This window comes from Carlito syrichta, unplaced genomic scaffold (genome assembly GCF_000164805.1).
Source record: "Carlito syrichta isolate Samal-C Ts95f unplaced genomic scaffold, Tarsius_syrichta-2.0.1 Scaffold304305, whole genome shotgun sequence".
Classification (NCBI taxonomy): Eukaryota; Metazoa; Chordata; class Mammalia; order Primates; family Tarsiidae; genus Carlito; species Carlito syrichta.
In genome coordinates, this window is record NW_007248401.1 from 105272 (window position 1) to 119888 (window position 14617).

The window sequence follows — 14617 nt, forward strand, 5'->3', positions numbered from 1 at the left end:
TTATTGTAGAGATGAGGTCTCGCCTGCCCATCCGGGTCTCGAACCCGCGGGCTCAGGCAATCCACTCACCTCAGCCTCCCAAAGGCGCGGGATTACAGGCTGAGCCACCAAGCCCGGCTCCTCCTAAAGGTTTTATACATTGTTTAATTTATTCCTCATTATCTATAGATTAGTTGTTTTTTTTGTTTGGGGGGGGTTTGAGACAGGGTCTTGCTCTGTTGCCCAGACTTGAGTGCAATGGCATGTTCATAGCTTATTGCAGCCTCAAAATCCCGGGCTCAAGTGATCCTCCCACCTCAACCTCCTAAGTAGTTAGGACTAGAAATATGTACCACCATACCCAGCTAATTTGTGTGTATGTGTGTGTGTCTTTTGTAGAGATGGGGGTCTCACTATGTTTGCCCAGGCTGGTCTCAAACTCCTGGGCTTATGCAATCCTCCCACCATGGCCACAGGTGTGAGCTGCTGTCCCCAGCCAGTTGCTATTGTTCTATTGGTAACAGTATTTTAAACTATATTTTCTAGTTATTTTTTTGTAGAGATGAGATCTGCTGTGTTACTCAGGCTGGTCTCAAATTCCTGGGATCCAGCAATCCTCCTGCCTCAGTCTCCCAAAGTACTGGGATCACAGGTGTGAGCCATTGCACTCGGCCTTATATGTATCTTTTATCCACTATTTTTCCTGAACACTTTTAGCTTATCTATTGATTTTTTTGTGTTTTCTACAGTCATATAGTGTGCAAGTTATGGCAGTCTTCCTTTTTGTTTTTGTTTTTTTTTGAGTTGGAGTCTCACTCTGTCGCCCAGACTGGAGTGCAGTGGCCACTCCCGGCCACCGCAGCCTCGACCTGCTGGGCTCCGGCGATCCTTCCGCCTCAGCCTTCTGAGTAGCCGGAATTACAGGCGCACACTACCACACCCGGTTGATTTTTTGATTTATTGTAGAGATGAGGCCTTGCTGCCCAGGCAGGTCTCGAACCCGCGGGCTCAGGCAATCCACTCACCTCAGCCTCCCAAAGGTGCCAGATTATAGGCTGAGCCACCGAGCCTTGCTAGTCTTCCTTTTTAATCTTTATCCCTTTTCTTATTGCATAAATTAGAACCAAAATGTTGAGCAGAGGGTATAATAGGGACAGTGTAAGGATGCCCACTGCCCACTAGTTTTTTTGAAGACAGGTCTTGCTTCATCATCCAGGCTGGAGTGGAATGACACAATCATAGCTCACTGAAACCTCAAACTCCGGCGATTCTTCAGCCTCAGCCTACTTAGTAGGTAGTATTACAGGTACTACCATGTCCGACTAGGTTTTTTTATTTTTTATAGAGAAGGGGTCTGGCTATGTCGTCCAAACTGGTCTTGAAGTCCTAGCCTCAAGTAATCCTCCCACCTTGGCCTCCCAAAGCATTCCTATGAGCCATCATGCCTGGCTCCCACTGTTTTTTAAAGCTAATATTTTATCATTATGCATAATGTTTGCTGTTATGTATTGTTAAAATTATGTGACTTAAAAAAATAGTTTACAGCCGGGCTCGGTGGTTCAGCCTGTAATCCCGCGCCTTGGGAGGCTGAGGTGAGTGGATTGCCTGAGCCTGCGGGTTCGAGACCCGCCTGGGCAGGCAAGACCTCATCTCTACAATAAATCAAAAAATCAGCCGGGCGTGGTAGCGCGCGCCTATAATTCCAGCTACTCGGAAGGCTGAGGCGGAAGGATCACCGGAGCCCAGCAGGTCGAGGCTTCGGTGGCTGGGAGCAGCCGCTGCACTCCAGTCTGGGCAACAGGGTGAGATTCCAACTCAAAAAAAAAAAAAAGTTCACGCCAGGCATCGTGGCTCATGTCTATAATCTCAGCACTTTGGGAGGCGGAAGCAAAAGGATTGCCTGAGCTCAGGGGTTCGAGACCAACCTAAGCAACTTGGCAAGACCGCGTCTCTACAATAAATTTTAAAAAATATTAGCCAGGCATGATGGTGTGTTCCTGTAGTTCCAGCTACTTGGAAAGGTAAGGCGGAAGGATTGCCTGAGTCCAGCAGGTCTAAGCTGCAGTGGCCGTGAGCGTCCACTGTACTCCAGCCTGGGCAACAGAGTGAGACTCAAACTCCAACTCAAAAAAAATAAAAAAATAAAAATTTAAAATTTAAGAAATTTTAAAATAAATTGAAAAAATAGTATATTGCTTTTCCCCCTTGTTAGTTTTCTGAGGTTAAGCCATCTTTGTAGTCCTGCTAGTTTATGATGGCTTAGGGGTTTTTGGTTTTTTTGCTTTTTGGTCTTTTTGGTTAATTTTTACATTGCTGGGATAAATTTGCTATCTTGTTATTATTTTGTATATATATTCATAAGTGAAATTCACCTGAAGTTTTCCTCTGAACTGTCCAGTTTGGTTATCAAGTATAGCATTGATAAAATGAGTTGTTTGGTTTTCACTCTATTTATGTTTACTAAAATTGTTTGCAGCCAGGCTCGGTGGCTCAGCCTGTAATCCCGCGCCTTTGGGAGGCTGAAGTGAGTGGATTGCCTGAGCCCGCGGGTTCGAGACCCACCTGGGCAATTTGGCGAGACCTTATCTGTACAATAAATCAAAAAGTCAGCTGGGTGTGGTAGCGCGCGCCTGTAATTCCGGCTACTCGGAAGGCTGAGGCAGAAGGATCACCGGATCCCAAGCAGGTCGAGGCTGCAGTGGCCGAGAGCGGCCACTGCACTCCAGTCTGGGCGACAGAGTGAGACTCCAACTCAAAAAAATAAATAAATAAATAAATAAAATTGTATTTTTAAAAAGAGAGACTATCTACTCTTGCAGTTTTAATAACTTCCAAGCTAAAGGAAAAGAAAGTAGAAGTGGGTAAGATAAGAATACTGAGTTATGTGGTAATATGTTATAAAGGCTGCCATGGAAATCCCAGAGAGAACTAAAAGAATACCTGAACAGTATTTTATGTTCCCACATAAATCACCCTTATTTTCTGCTGGGCACTGTTACAAATAATTTGTTTGAGGGTATTGTTGAGGTGGATTAGCATGAATTTGTGATAAATGCAGTTTGCCTTTTTTTTTTTTTTTTTTTTGAGTTGGAGTCTCACTCTGTTATCCAGACTGGAGTGGAGTGGCCGCTCCCGGCCACTGCAGCCTCGACCTGCTGGGCTCTGGCGATCCTTCTGCCTCAGCCTTCCGAGTAGCCGGAATTACAGGCACGTGCTACCACGCCCGGCTGATTTTTTGATTTATTGTAGAGATGAGGTCTTGCTACCCAGGCGGGTCTCGAACCCACGGGCTCAGGCAATCCACTCACCTCAGCCTCCCAAAGGCGCGGGATTACAGGCTGAACACCAAGCCCGGCTAGTTTGCCTTTTTTAGGGGGATTTTTTTCTACTGTTTCACTGCCCACCTTTCTTCGCTTCATTGTACCTCATTGTCATTAGTATTGGCATTCACAAGAATGCATTCCCATAACTTGGCCTTTGTAGGAACGTACCAGTAATTGTTGGGTAATGGCTCTCTTCTTCTCCTACTTGGATTCTTATCTACTAGAAATATAGGGCTTTACTGCAAAGGCCAAGGGCTGAAGGTCATTGAGAAAGAGGCTACTGAAACATAAGTTATCTATCTTGCTCAGGTGAGATTTCGATGGAGAAGGTGAAGGTAAAACGTTATGTGTCTGGAAAGAGGCCAGATTATGCCCCTATGGAGTCCTCAGATGAGGAGGATGAAGAATTTCAGTTTATTAAGAAAGCCAAAGAACAAGAAGCAGAACCCGAGGAACAGGAGGAGGATTCATCGAGCGACCCCCGGCTGCGGCGTCTACAGAACCGTACTAATGAAGATGTGGAAGAGAGGTAATGACTAGGGTTGCCTCCCTGGACCTGAACCTCTATAGCTTGGTAACAACAACAGTAATAGCTAATACTTGAGTAGTACTGACTATATACCAAGTGCACTGTTCCAAATAGATGACATTTACTAATTCTTGCAATACACACAATAACCTTATGAGGTAGGTACTATTATCCCCACTTTACAAATGAAGAAACTAGGGCGGCCAGGTGCAGTGGCTCAGCCTGTAATCCCAGCACTTTGGGAGGCCGAGGCGAGAGGATTGTCTGAGCCCAGGGGTTCAAGACTAGCCTGGACAACTTGGTGAGACCTCGTATCTACAATAAATCACAAAAAACTAGCCGGGCATAGTGGCATGCATCTGTAGTTCCAGCTACTTGGAAGGCAGAGGCGGAAGAATCTCCTAAGCCTAGTAGGTTGAGGCTGCGGTGGCCGTGAGCGTGCCACTGCACTCCAGCCTGGGCAACAAAGAGTGAGACTCCAACTCAAAAAAAAAAGAAAGAAACTAGGGCGCAAAGGTGTTAGGAAAGTAACATAACCAAAGTTACACAGCCAGTAAGTGGCCAACTTCAGAAAACAGCTGGTTACTTCTGGCCTAAAGGCCCTCATTAAGGGAATAGAAAACAGACCATTGATTGGTTGTTGAGAGAGTGTTTTTAGCACAAAGTTGTCTTATAAAATATGAGAAACATTTTGTTCCATCTACTTATTTTATAATTTAATAGTTTTAATAAATTTTTAAAAAATAGAAACAGGGTCTCACCGTGTTGCTCAGGCTGTATTGAACTCTTAGACTCAAGTGATCTTCCCACTTCAGCCTCCCAAAGTGCTGGGATTTACAGGCATGTGCCACAGCACCCAGCCATCCATCTACTTGTTTCAAATGCTAATGAGGAGAAATGACATCGAAAAAGAAGAAAAGATCTCTTAAACAGTTTCATTTTGGAACGAGAGCCTCTCAGTAAGGAATTTTGGTTGGTGGTTTTTCTTGTGTTGAGGTCTCACTCTGTTGCCCATGCTGGAGTGCAGTGGCACAATCACAGCTTACCACATCCTCGACCTTCTGGACTTAGGTGATCTTCCACCTCAGCTTCCCAAGTAGCTAGGTTTACAGGCATGCACCACGACACCTGACTAATTTTTTTATATTTTGTAGAGACAAGGTCTCACTATGTTGCCCAGGCTGCCAATGACGGAATTGTGTATGTTTTATATTGACTGAAGTACTACCTTACAGAGTAAGCCAGAGGTCCTGAACTTGCACAGATTATATTGCCTCAGGAACTTTTTCACAGAGCTCCTAGGCCAAAACAGTTCTATTTACTTTATTTATTAACTAATTAGATCCAAATAACATAATAAGTATTAATGTCCTAACAACTTAGCTACCTGAAAAATATAATGCACATGAAAGAAAAAACATTTTTATTTCATTCTTATATAACCACAGCTACTAGTGGAATTTCTGTTGGACATTGACAGCTTCTCAAACCTTGGAACCAACTGGCACTGTCACTGTTTTATATTGATAAGTGTCCTGTTTTATATTGATTTTCATCCTGTGCTTTTTATCACAGCAGTTACCAAAAACCCAGTTTCATGTTTTAGGCTCAGCTTGACTATTTGCTTTGACACTAGTTTCCTTGATCTCCTCAGTATCTCCACCTCAAGACTTTAGTAGTAATGAAGGCAAACATAATATCAGGGTGCTCTGTGACTAAGGAAATGTGGTCAGTGTGCCTTCATTTTATGACATTGGTGTACATTTGGAAATTCTGTTTTTCAGATTGGCTCGACACCGGAAAATAGTGGAACCTGAAGTGGTAGGAGAAAGTGACTCAGAAGTTGAAGGAGATGCTTGGCGCATGGAACGAGAAGATAGCAGTGAAGAAGAAGAGGAAGAAATTGATGATGAGGTATGATAAAGAAAAATGGGAAGTTTTTTCTGGGTGCAAGAAAAAGTTAGGGCCAGTGCTCATTTGTTGAGGTCCTAATGGCACAAGATTGCTGCTTTTGGCAGAACTCTGATTATGTTCCCAGTTTGTTGAGGATAGGATTGAAAATACAATGATGGCCAGGCTCGGTGGCTCAGCCTGTAATCCCGCGCCTTTGGGAGGCTGAGGTGAGTGGATTGCCTGAGCCCGCGGGTTCAGACCCACCTGGGCAGCAAGACCTTATCTCTACAATAAGTCAAAAAATCAGCCGGGCGTGGTAGCGCATACCTGTAATTCCAGCTACTCGGAAGGCTGAGGCGGAAGGATCGCCGGAGCCCAGCGGGTCGAGGCTGCGGTGGCTGGGAGCGGCCACTGCACTCCAGTCCGGGCAACCGAGTGAGACTCCAACTCAAAAAAAAGAAAATACAATAATGCAGGGCAACCCCTTCAGGTCCCCTCCCACTGTGGGAACGTCTCTGTCCTCTCAATAAATCCTGCTTTCTAAAAAAAATAATAATAAAAAGAAAAAAGAATGATGCTAAGTTACATTTACTTATATCAAGATTTGCTGAGTATAGTGAGAGGAGAATAAAAAGCCACAGTCCATTTGACTGACTTTTTGTATGGCTTGATAGGAAATCGAGCGGCGCCGTGGCATGATGCGTCAGCGAGCACAGGAAAGAAAAAATGAAGAGATGGAAGTCATGGAAGTGGAAGATGAGGGACGTTCTGGAGAGGAATCAGAATCAGAGTCTGAGTACGAAGAGTACACAGACAGTGAAGATGAGATGGAGCCTCGACTTAAGCCCGTCTTCATTAGAAAGTAAGTATTTCACAAACCAGTCTGAATTTACATAGTTACTACTTCTCAGGTCTGAAGACAAAAGTATCTTTTCTATCTTATGCTGTTCTGAAATCTAAACACTAATTGAAAATCTTTTGCCTAGTAACCTAACCTTGTACAAAATCGTAGTTGAGGAATATCTTGGAGTTAGCAGAGAGCCTGAGTTTGTTTTCATGTCTCCTTTTTCAGTTAAAAAGTACATATCTGCTGGGCTCGGTGGCTCAGCCTGTAATCCCACGCCTTTGGGAGGCTGAGGTGAGTGGATTGCCTGAGCCCGCAGGTTCGAGACCCGCCTGGGCAACTTGGTGAGACCTCATCTTTACAATAAATTAAAAAAAAAAAAATTAGCCGGGTGTGGTAGTGCGTGCCTGTAGTTCCAGCTACTTGGAAGGCTGAGGCAGAAGGATCGCCGGAGCCCAGCAGCTCAAGGCTGCGGTGGCCAGGAGCGGCCACTGCCCTCCAGTCTGGGCGACAGAGTGAGAATCAAACTCAAAAAAAAAAAAAAATGCACATATCAGCCCAAGGTCATATACAGTAAGTCCCCTACATCTGCAATCCCCAACCTTTTTGGCATCAGGGACCAGTTTCATGGAAGACAATTTTCTTTTTTTTTTTTTTTTTTTCGAGTTGGAGTCTCACTCTGTCACCCAGACTGGAGTGCAGTGGCACGCTCCCGGACACCGCAGACTTGACCTGCTGGGCTCCTGTGATCCATCCGCCTCAGCCTTCCTAGTAGCCGGGACTTCTCTGTCCTCTCAATAAATCCTGCTTTCTAAAAAAAAAATAATACTATGCCCGGCTAATTTTTTTGATTTATTGTAGAGACGAGGTCTTACCAAAGTTGCCCAGGTGGGTCTCAAACTGAAGACAGTTTTTCTATGGACCGTGGTGGGAGGGTAGTTTCAGAATGATTCAAGTGCATAACATTTATTGTGCACTTTATTTTTATTAATATTATTATTACATTGTAATGTATTATAAAATAATTATACAACTCACCATAAAAATGGAAGAGATGTGGATGAAAGTAGTAAATAAAATAATGGGTGGGCCACGCAAAGACTAAAATAAGTGTCAGATTCTAACTTAAAACTTGCCACCAGGTACAGCTGTACAACTGAAGTGCATCAACTCACTCACCACTCATCGATAGGGTTTTGATATGAGTCTGCAAGCAATTGATTATGGTCTCTGCAGTCAAACTTCACTACTAATGCTAATCTGTATTTGCAGCCACTCCCCAGCCCTAGCTCACTATCTCAGCTTCACCTCAGATCATCAGGCATAGATTCTCATAAGGAGCATGCATCCTAGATCCCTCACATTCACAGTTCACAAGAGGGTTCATGCTCTTACGAGAATCTAATGCTACTGCTGATCTGACAGGAGGCAGAGCTCAGGCACTAATGTGAGTAATGGGAAGCAGCTGTAAATAAAGATGAAGCTTAGCTTGCTCACCAACTGCTTACCTCCTGCTGTGCAGCCCATTCTTAACAGGCCACGGACAGGTATGGTCCATGGTCTATGGTTTGGGAACCTCCACTCTACATACAAACAAGTTCTATTCTGAGAGCACATTCACAAGTCCAATGTGTCTGTAAGTCCAACAAAGTTAGCCTAGGTACCCAACTAACACAATTGATTATACAGTACCAGCTAATCACCGCTACTTCTATGCTTACTTCTGGACATCCTGGGCTTAAAATAAAGATACTGTACTACTGTACCTTATACAGTACTATACAGTAAAGCACACAAAAGCATAACCACTTGTAGAGGATGCATGCATATGACAATGTACACTAGACACATGAACAACTTACATGATTGGACATGTGTTTGAATCTTTGAAAGTTTGCAACTTGAAGGTTCGTATTCAGAGGACTTGTATTTTAAGCAGAAAATTAAGCTTGAAGAGCAAATTCCTATTTTTTTCCTAATGGCTAGAAATCCTGCTACTTATACCACTACCCAGGCAATTGTCAGAGATCAATGAAATTTTGGTGCTCCAAAGACCTGGGATGCTCTAAAGCCATTTTTGGCTCCTTGAAAATAATAGAGCCGGCAGGGTACAGTGGCTCATGACTGTAATCCCAGCACTTTGGGAAGCAGAGGCAAGAGGATTGTCTGAGCCCAGGGGTTTCAGACCAGACTAGGCAACTTGGTGAGACCTCATCTCAAAATAAATCAAGAAAAAATTAGCTAGGCATGGTGATGGAAGACTGGGGCAGAAGAATCACCTGAGCCCAGCAGGTTGAGGTGGCCGTGGCCATAAGCATGCCACTACACTCCAGGCTAGGTGACAGAGTGAGATCCAACTCAAAAGAAAAAAAAATAATAGAGCCAAAGATTGTTTGGCTTTATCTGATTTAGATGGAACTAAATCTAGGGGAACAAAGATCTCCATGTTAAGGACTTTGGGCAATTAACAAGACCTCTGTGATTCAGGAAGGACCGAGTGACAGTTCAGGAACGTGAGGCTGAAGCATTGAAACAGAAGGAGCTGGAGCAGGAAGCAAAACGCATGGCTGAGGAGAGGCGCAAGTACACACTCAAGGTACTGAGGAGTGGTTGCAAGGATTGAGTACAAGAAGTAGTGTTACTAGGTATCTATAAGAAGAAGGAGGCAGTCCAACAGCTGAATTGTTCTCCCTATCCAGATTGTAGAAGAGGAGACCAAGAAAGAGCTGGAGGAGAACAAGCGATCCCTGGCTGCACTGGATGCACTCAATACTGATGATGAAAATGATGAGGAGGAATATGAGGCATGGAAAGTTCGGGAGCTAAAAAGAATCAAGAGGGACAGAGAAGATCGAGAAGCGTGAGTAATAGGATGGGCCTAGAGTTAATGCCACTAAATGAACAGGTTTCTAGTAGGGTAGTTCTGAGGCTCATCCCCTACTCACTTACATAGTTGCACCAGCTGGAGGACTGACTGGGTCACAATGTCCAAAAGAGTTTCACTCACATGTCTGGTAGTTGGTGCTGGCTGTGAGCTAAGATGTCTCACTTCTTCAGTGGATTAGACTGGTTTTTTACATAGCAATCTCAGCAGCATTCTAAGAGGGCAGAGGTGGAAGCTGGCAAAGTCTCCTGAGGCATAGGTTCCAGAATGCATACATCTTTTCTACCACATTTTAGTCAAAGCAAGTCACAGGCCAACCCAGCTTTAAGGGGGTGGAGAAATAGACTCTACTTCTAGGTGAAGGAACAGCAGTCACACTTTTTGAAAAGGAGCATGCATACTGCAAAGGGAAGAATTTGTGGCACTTAAATACTCTACCACACTATGTAAGAACAAAGTCATTTCAGAGCTGCATCACTCATTCCTGTAAATTACTAGGATGAGAGAGTATCCCAGATGACTCTGTTCTCACAAAGTCTTACAGTTATTTTAAATTCACTCTGATTTTTTTTTTTAAAGCTAAGGCCTTTTAGGGAAAGGGAATTAGTAGTGTTGCAAAATCAAGGAGTAATAGTATGTCTAAACCTCAGAAAGGCTAAGATTAGCTTTTGGATGTTTGTAACACCTGGTCTGGCAAACAATGAAGACCAGTACACCCTTTTGTTTATTGAGCTCCCATCTTAATTCCTAATGGGCAATGACTAAAATTAAAGGTGAATAATACTTGAAGTAACAAGTGTTTTAAGATAATTCAGTCTTTCTGAAGCTAGAACAGTACTAATTGTTTTGCTCCCTGGACAGGCTTGAGAAGGAGAAAGCAGAAATTGAACGTATGCGAAACCTGACTGAAGAAGAGAGGCGAGCCGAGCTTCGGGCAAATGGCAAAGTCATTACCAACAAAGCTGTTAAGGGCAAATATAAGTTCTTACAGAAGTATTATCACCGGGGTGCCTTCTTCATGGTAAGAAGTAAAAAAGGAATCAGAAAATTGGGCAGTAGAAGTAATATAGAAGCTTTGAATTTTCCCCCCAACAATAAGCTATTCTGGAATGTTATTTCCACTTGCCTCTGAAGAATACAGACCCAGAGAAAAGCATTAGCAACTGGATTGTAGAAGTAGCAGCAACTCTTCTCTATTTTGGTTCAGCTCTCAAAAAGAGGAAATTAAATAATAGATAAATTGAGGAAATGAGATAAATAGTGATCTATATAGGTCCCCCAAATCACTTAGATGTCATTATTTCATAGCTAAGTGATAAGTTTTAGTTATATGAAAATCAAGCTCTGCAAATAGTTTTACATTAATCTATATTTGGGTAGAAGTTTAGTTCATTCTGAACTGACAGAAAGTAGTCAAGCCTAACTAACCAAAAGAATGGTTTATTATCTAACTTATGTGTAATGCCATCATCTTTGGTTTTCATATAAAGACCAAGGGCAAAAGAGCAATTTGTTAACCCTGCATGGTTTATTAATTTACCTCCTAATGTTAAAGGAGTTTGTATCAAAAACTAGACTAGCTTTCAGTGCTATATATCAAACCTTAAATATCCCCACTTCAGCTAAATTCTTGTCTTTCACTGCAGTTGCTGGTAAAATGTTAAAACTAGTAAGGGTTTCCATAATATCCTCCACAATAAGTTTTAGTATATCTGATTAGCAAGAAATGTTTGCATATTATGTAGTTTTCCAGCAGATGTGGTTTTCTAGAGTCAGTGGAGATTATCTTGGCTTAAGCAATTTTGCAGCTTTAATAATCAAGCTTCTGGCTGGGCCTGGTAGCTCAGCCTGTAATCGCAGCACTTTGGGAGGCTGAGGCAAGTGGACTGCCTGAGCCTGTGCGTTTGAGACCAGACCAGGCAACTTAGCGAGACCTTGTCTCTACAATAAATCAAAAATTAAGCCGGACTTGGTGGCTCAGCCTGTAATCCTGCGCCTTGGGAGGCTGAGGTGAGTGGATTGCCTGAGCCTGCGGGTTCGAGACCCGCCTGGGCAACTTGGTGAGACCTCATCTCTACAATAAATCAAAAAATCAGCCGGGCATGGTAGCGCATGCCTGTAATTCCGGCTACTCGGAAGGCTGAGGTGGAAGGATCACCGGAGCCCAGCAGGTCGAGGCTGTGGTGGCCAGGAGCGGCCACTGCACTCCAGTCTGGGCGACAGAGTGAGACTTCAACTCAAAAAAAAAAAAATCAAGCTTCTTAGAGAAGCAGTGCATTACTAGCTGGTCGTAGTAGCATGCGCCTGTAGTTCTGACTACTTGGAAGGCTGAGGTGGAAGGATCGCCTGAGCTCAGCAGGTCGACACTGGGGTGACTGTGAGCATGCTACTGCACTCCAGCCTGGGTGACAGAGTGAGACTTCAACTCAAAAAAAAAAGCTTCTTAGAGAAGCAGTGCATTGCTAGCTAAGATATATAAAAAAGTTTGTGTAAGTCCTTTGATGAACATACTCAATATTGATACTTCTCATTTGGACAGAGTGAAATTGAAATGTCTTCTGGGATTAAATGAGACGTTCTGGCCCTAAGAAGGAGAAACGTAGACATAAAAACTTTTGGGGCCAGGTACAGGGGCTCACACTTATAATCCCAGCACTTTGGGAGGCCGAGGTGGGAGGATTGCTTGAGACCAGGAGTTCCGAGACTAGCCTGGGCAACATAGCTACACCTTGTCTCTACAAAGAAAAAAAAAAAATTAGGCAGGCATGGTGGCACCCGCCTGTAATTCCAGCTACTCGGGAGGCTGAAGCGCAAGGATTGCCTGAGCCCAGGAGGTCAAGGCTGCACTGAGCCATGATCATGCCACTGCACTCCAGCTTGGGCGACAGAGTAAAACTCTGACTCAAAAACAAAACTAATTGTCCTTACATTAACCTGGGCCTTTCTATAGCTGAAGGGAAAGGAATCCTCAAGAAATATGTTTGGTTAAAGGACTTGATGCCTCCATGAAGCCTTTCTTAAGATAGTGCTATTTTTAATTGCTTTAGCATGTGTGTTTTGGTTTTTGGGATTTTTTTAGTCAAGGTCTCACTGTCACCCAGTCTGGAGGGCAGTGGCATGATCACAGCTCACCACAGCCCCTACCTCTTGGGTTCAAGTGATCCTCCTCAGTCTCCTGAGTAGCTGAGATTACACGTGTGCACCACCACACCCAACTGTTTTATTTTTATTTTTTTGTACAGATGAAGTCTTGCTATGTAGCCCAGGCTGGTCTCGAACTCCTGGGCTCAAGCACTCCTCTCACCTTGGTCTTCCAAAGTGCTAGAATTACAGGCGTGAGCCACTATGCCCAGCCGCCCAGCAGTGTGTGTTTATAATCTGTATCACAGCATTGTAAACTTATTAATGTTGATTTGAAGGTGTTCTTATACTTTTTAATTTATTGGGTAAATAACCTTTTGTGCATTTACTGTGCAAATGTCCTATTTAGTACTGCTAGAGGATATATAATCCCAGCCCTCAAAAGTTTTACAATCTAAAAGTGGGCTAAAGCAACTATATACTATAATATAAGGAAGAATGAAAGTACTGTAGGGCTTCTAAAGAGGAGATTTTTTTTTTTGAGTTGGAGTCTCACTCTGTCACCCAGACTGGAGTGCAGTGGCTGCTCCCGGTCACCGCAGCCTCGACCTGCTAGGCTCCGGCGATCCTTCCGTCTCAGCCTTCCAAGTAGCCAGAACTACAAGTGCGTGCTACCACGCCCGGCTAATTTTTGATTTATTGTAGAGATGAGGTCTTGCCAAGTTGCCCAGGCGGGTCTCGAACCCGCGGGCTCCGGCAATCCACTCACCTCAGCCTCCCAAAGGTGCGGGATTACAGGCTGAGCCACCGAGCCCGGCTTAGGAGTTATATTTTTTTAATAGAAAACCATTGAAGTTTTTGAGCAAGGCAAAGATTATAATGAGAGTTGCATTTTAGAGATATTAGTAGAGTGGTAGTATGTAAGACTGATTGTAGAGGAAAACTAATAATCCAGGTGATGACAGTTTATAAGATGTGGCAACTAATAGGATATTCACAAAGGTTACTCAAATTTTGAACCTATGTAATTGAGAGAATGTTGGTCCTACTAAGAAAATAGCTAAATCAAAGGAGACTGATTTGGAAAAGTTAGTGAAATGATTTTCACTTTTTTTTTTTTTTGAGTTGGAGTCTCACTCTGTCGACCAGGCTGAAGTGCAGTGACACGCTCAAGGCCACCGCAGCCTTGGCATGCTGGACTCGGGCAATCCTTCCACCTCAGCCTTCCAATTAGCTGGAACTACAGGCGTGTGCTACCACGCCCAGCTCATTTTTTGATTTATCGTAGAGACAAGGTCTCTCCAAGTTGCCCAGGCTGGTCTTGAACCCCTGAGCTCAGGCAGTCCTCTCACCTCTGCCTCTCAAAATGCTGGGATTACAGGCATGAGCCACCAGGCCCACCTGATTTTCACTTTAGATGTGAGTTTGAAATCCCAATAAAAAATCCAACTTAACGGGCAACCCCTCTGGGTCCCCTCCTGTTGTGGGACCTTTTCTGTCCTCAATAAATCCTACTTTCTAAAAAAAAACAACAAACTGAAGATATAAAAACGGCAATAAAAAAATTCAGGGTTTGAGATTTGAGAGGCCTGTGCACAGCTGAAGTTACATGAGTAAATGAGCACACTGAGTGCAGAAAACAAGCCAACATTCAAGAAATGCGTACACACTTAGGAAGGAGAAAAACAATACAACAAAGGAAAAATAGTATCTCAACTAGATGTAAGCTCTCGAAGAAGGGGACAATACCTTCTGCTTTTTTCTTTTTTTTTAAATCAGAGACTCACTGTTACCCAGGCTGGAGTGCAGTAGCACTCTCACGGCCACCAAAGCCTCAGCCTGCTGGACTCAGGTGATCCTTCCACCTCAGCCTTGCAAGTAGCTGGAACAACAGGCATGCACTACCATGCCTGACTAATTTTTTTTTTTATTGTAGAGACAAGGTCTCACCAAGTTGCCCAGGCTGGTCTCAAATCCCTGAACTATGGCAGTCCTCCCAGCTCCCCCTCCCAAAGTGCCAGGATTATAGGCATGAACTACCATGCCCGGCCCTTCTGCTTTCTTTTTTTTTTTTTTTTTTTTTG

At 43.7% G+C, this 14617-nt stretch overlaps 1 protein-coding gene across 1 annotated transcript in view; it reads left to right on the plus strand.

Moving 5' to 3' along the window:
- Positions 1-14617, plus strand: part of MFAP1 (microfibril associated protein 1) — a 17981-nt gene that overhangs the window by 1876 nt on the left and 1488 nt on the right. Inside the window, exons 2-7 of the mRNA XM_008059607.2 lie at positions 3612-3831; positions 5616-5745; positions 6399-6586; positions 9056-9164; positions 9268-9428; positions 10314-10473. Coding sequence (XP_008057798.1) covers positions 3612-3831; positions 5616-5745; positions 6399-6586; positions 9056-9164; positions 9268-9428; positions 10314-10473 — 968 coding nt within the window. The remainder of the gene's footprint in view (positions 1-3611; positions 3832-5615; positions 5746-6398; positions 6587-9055; positions 9165-9267; positions 9429-10313; positions 10474-14617) is intronic.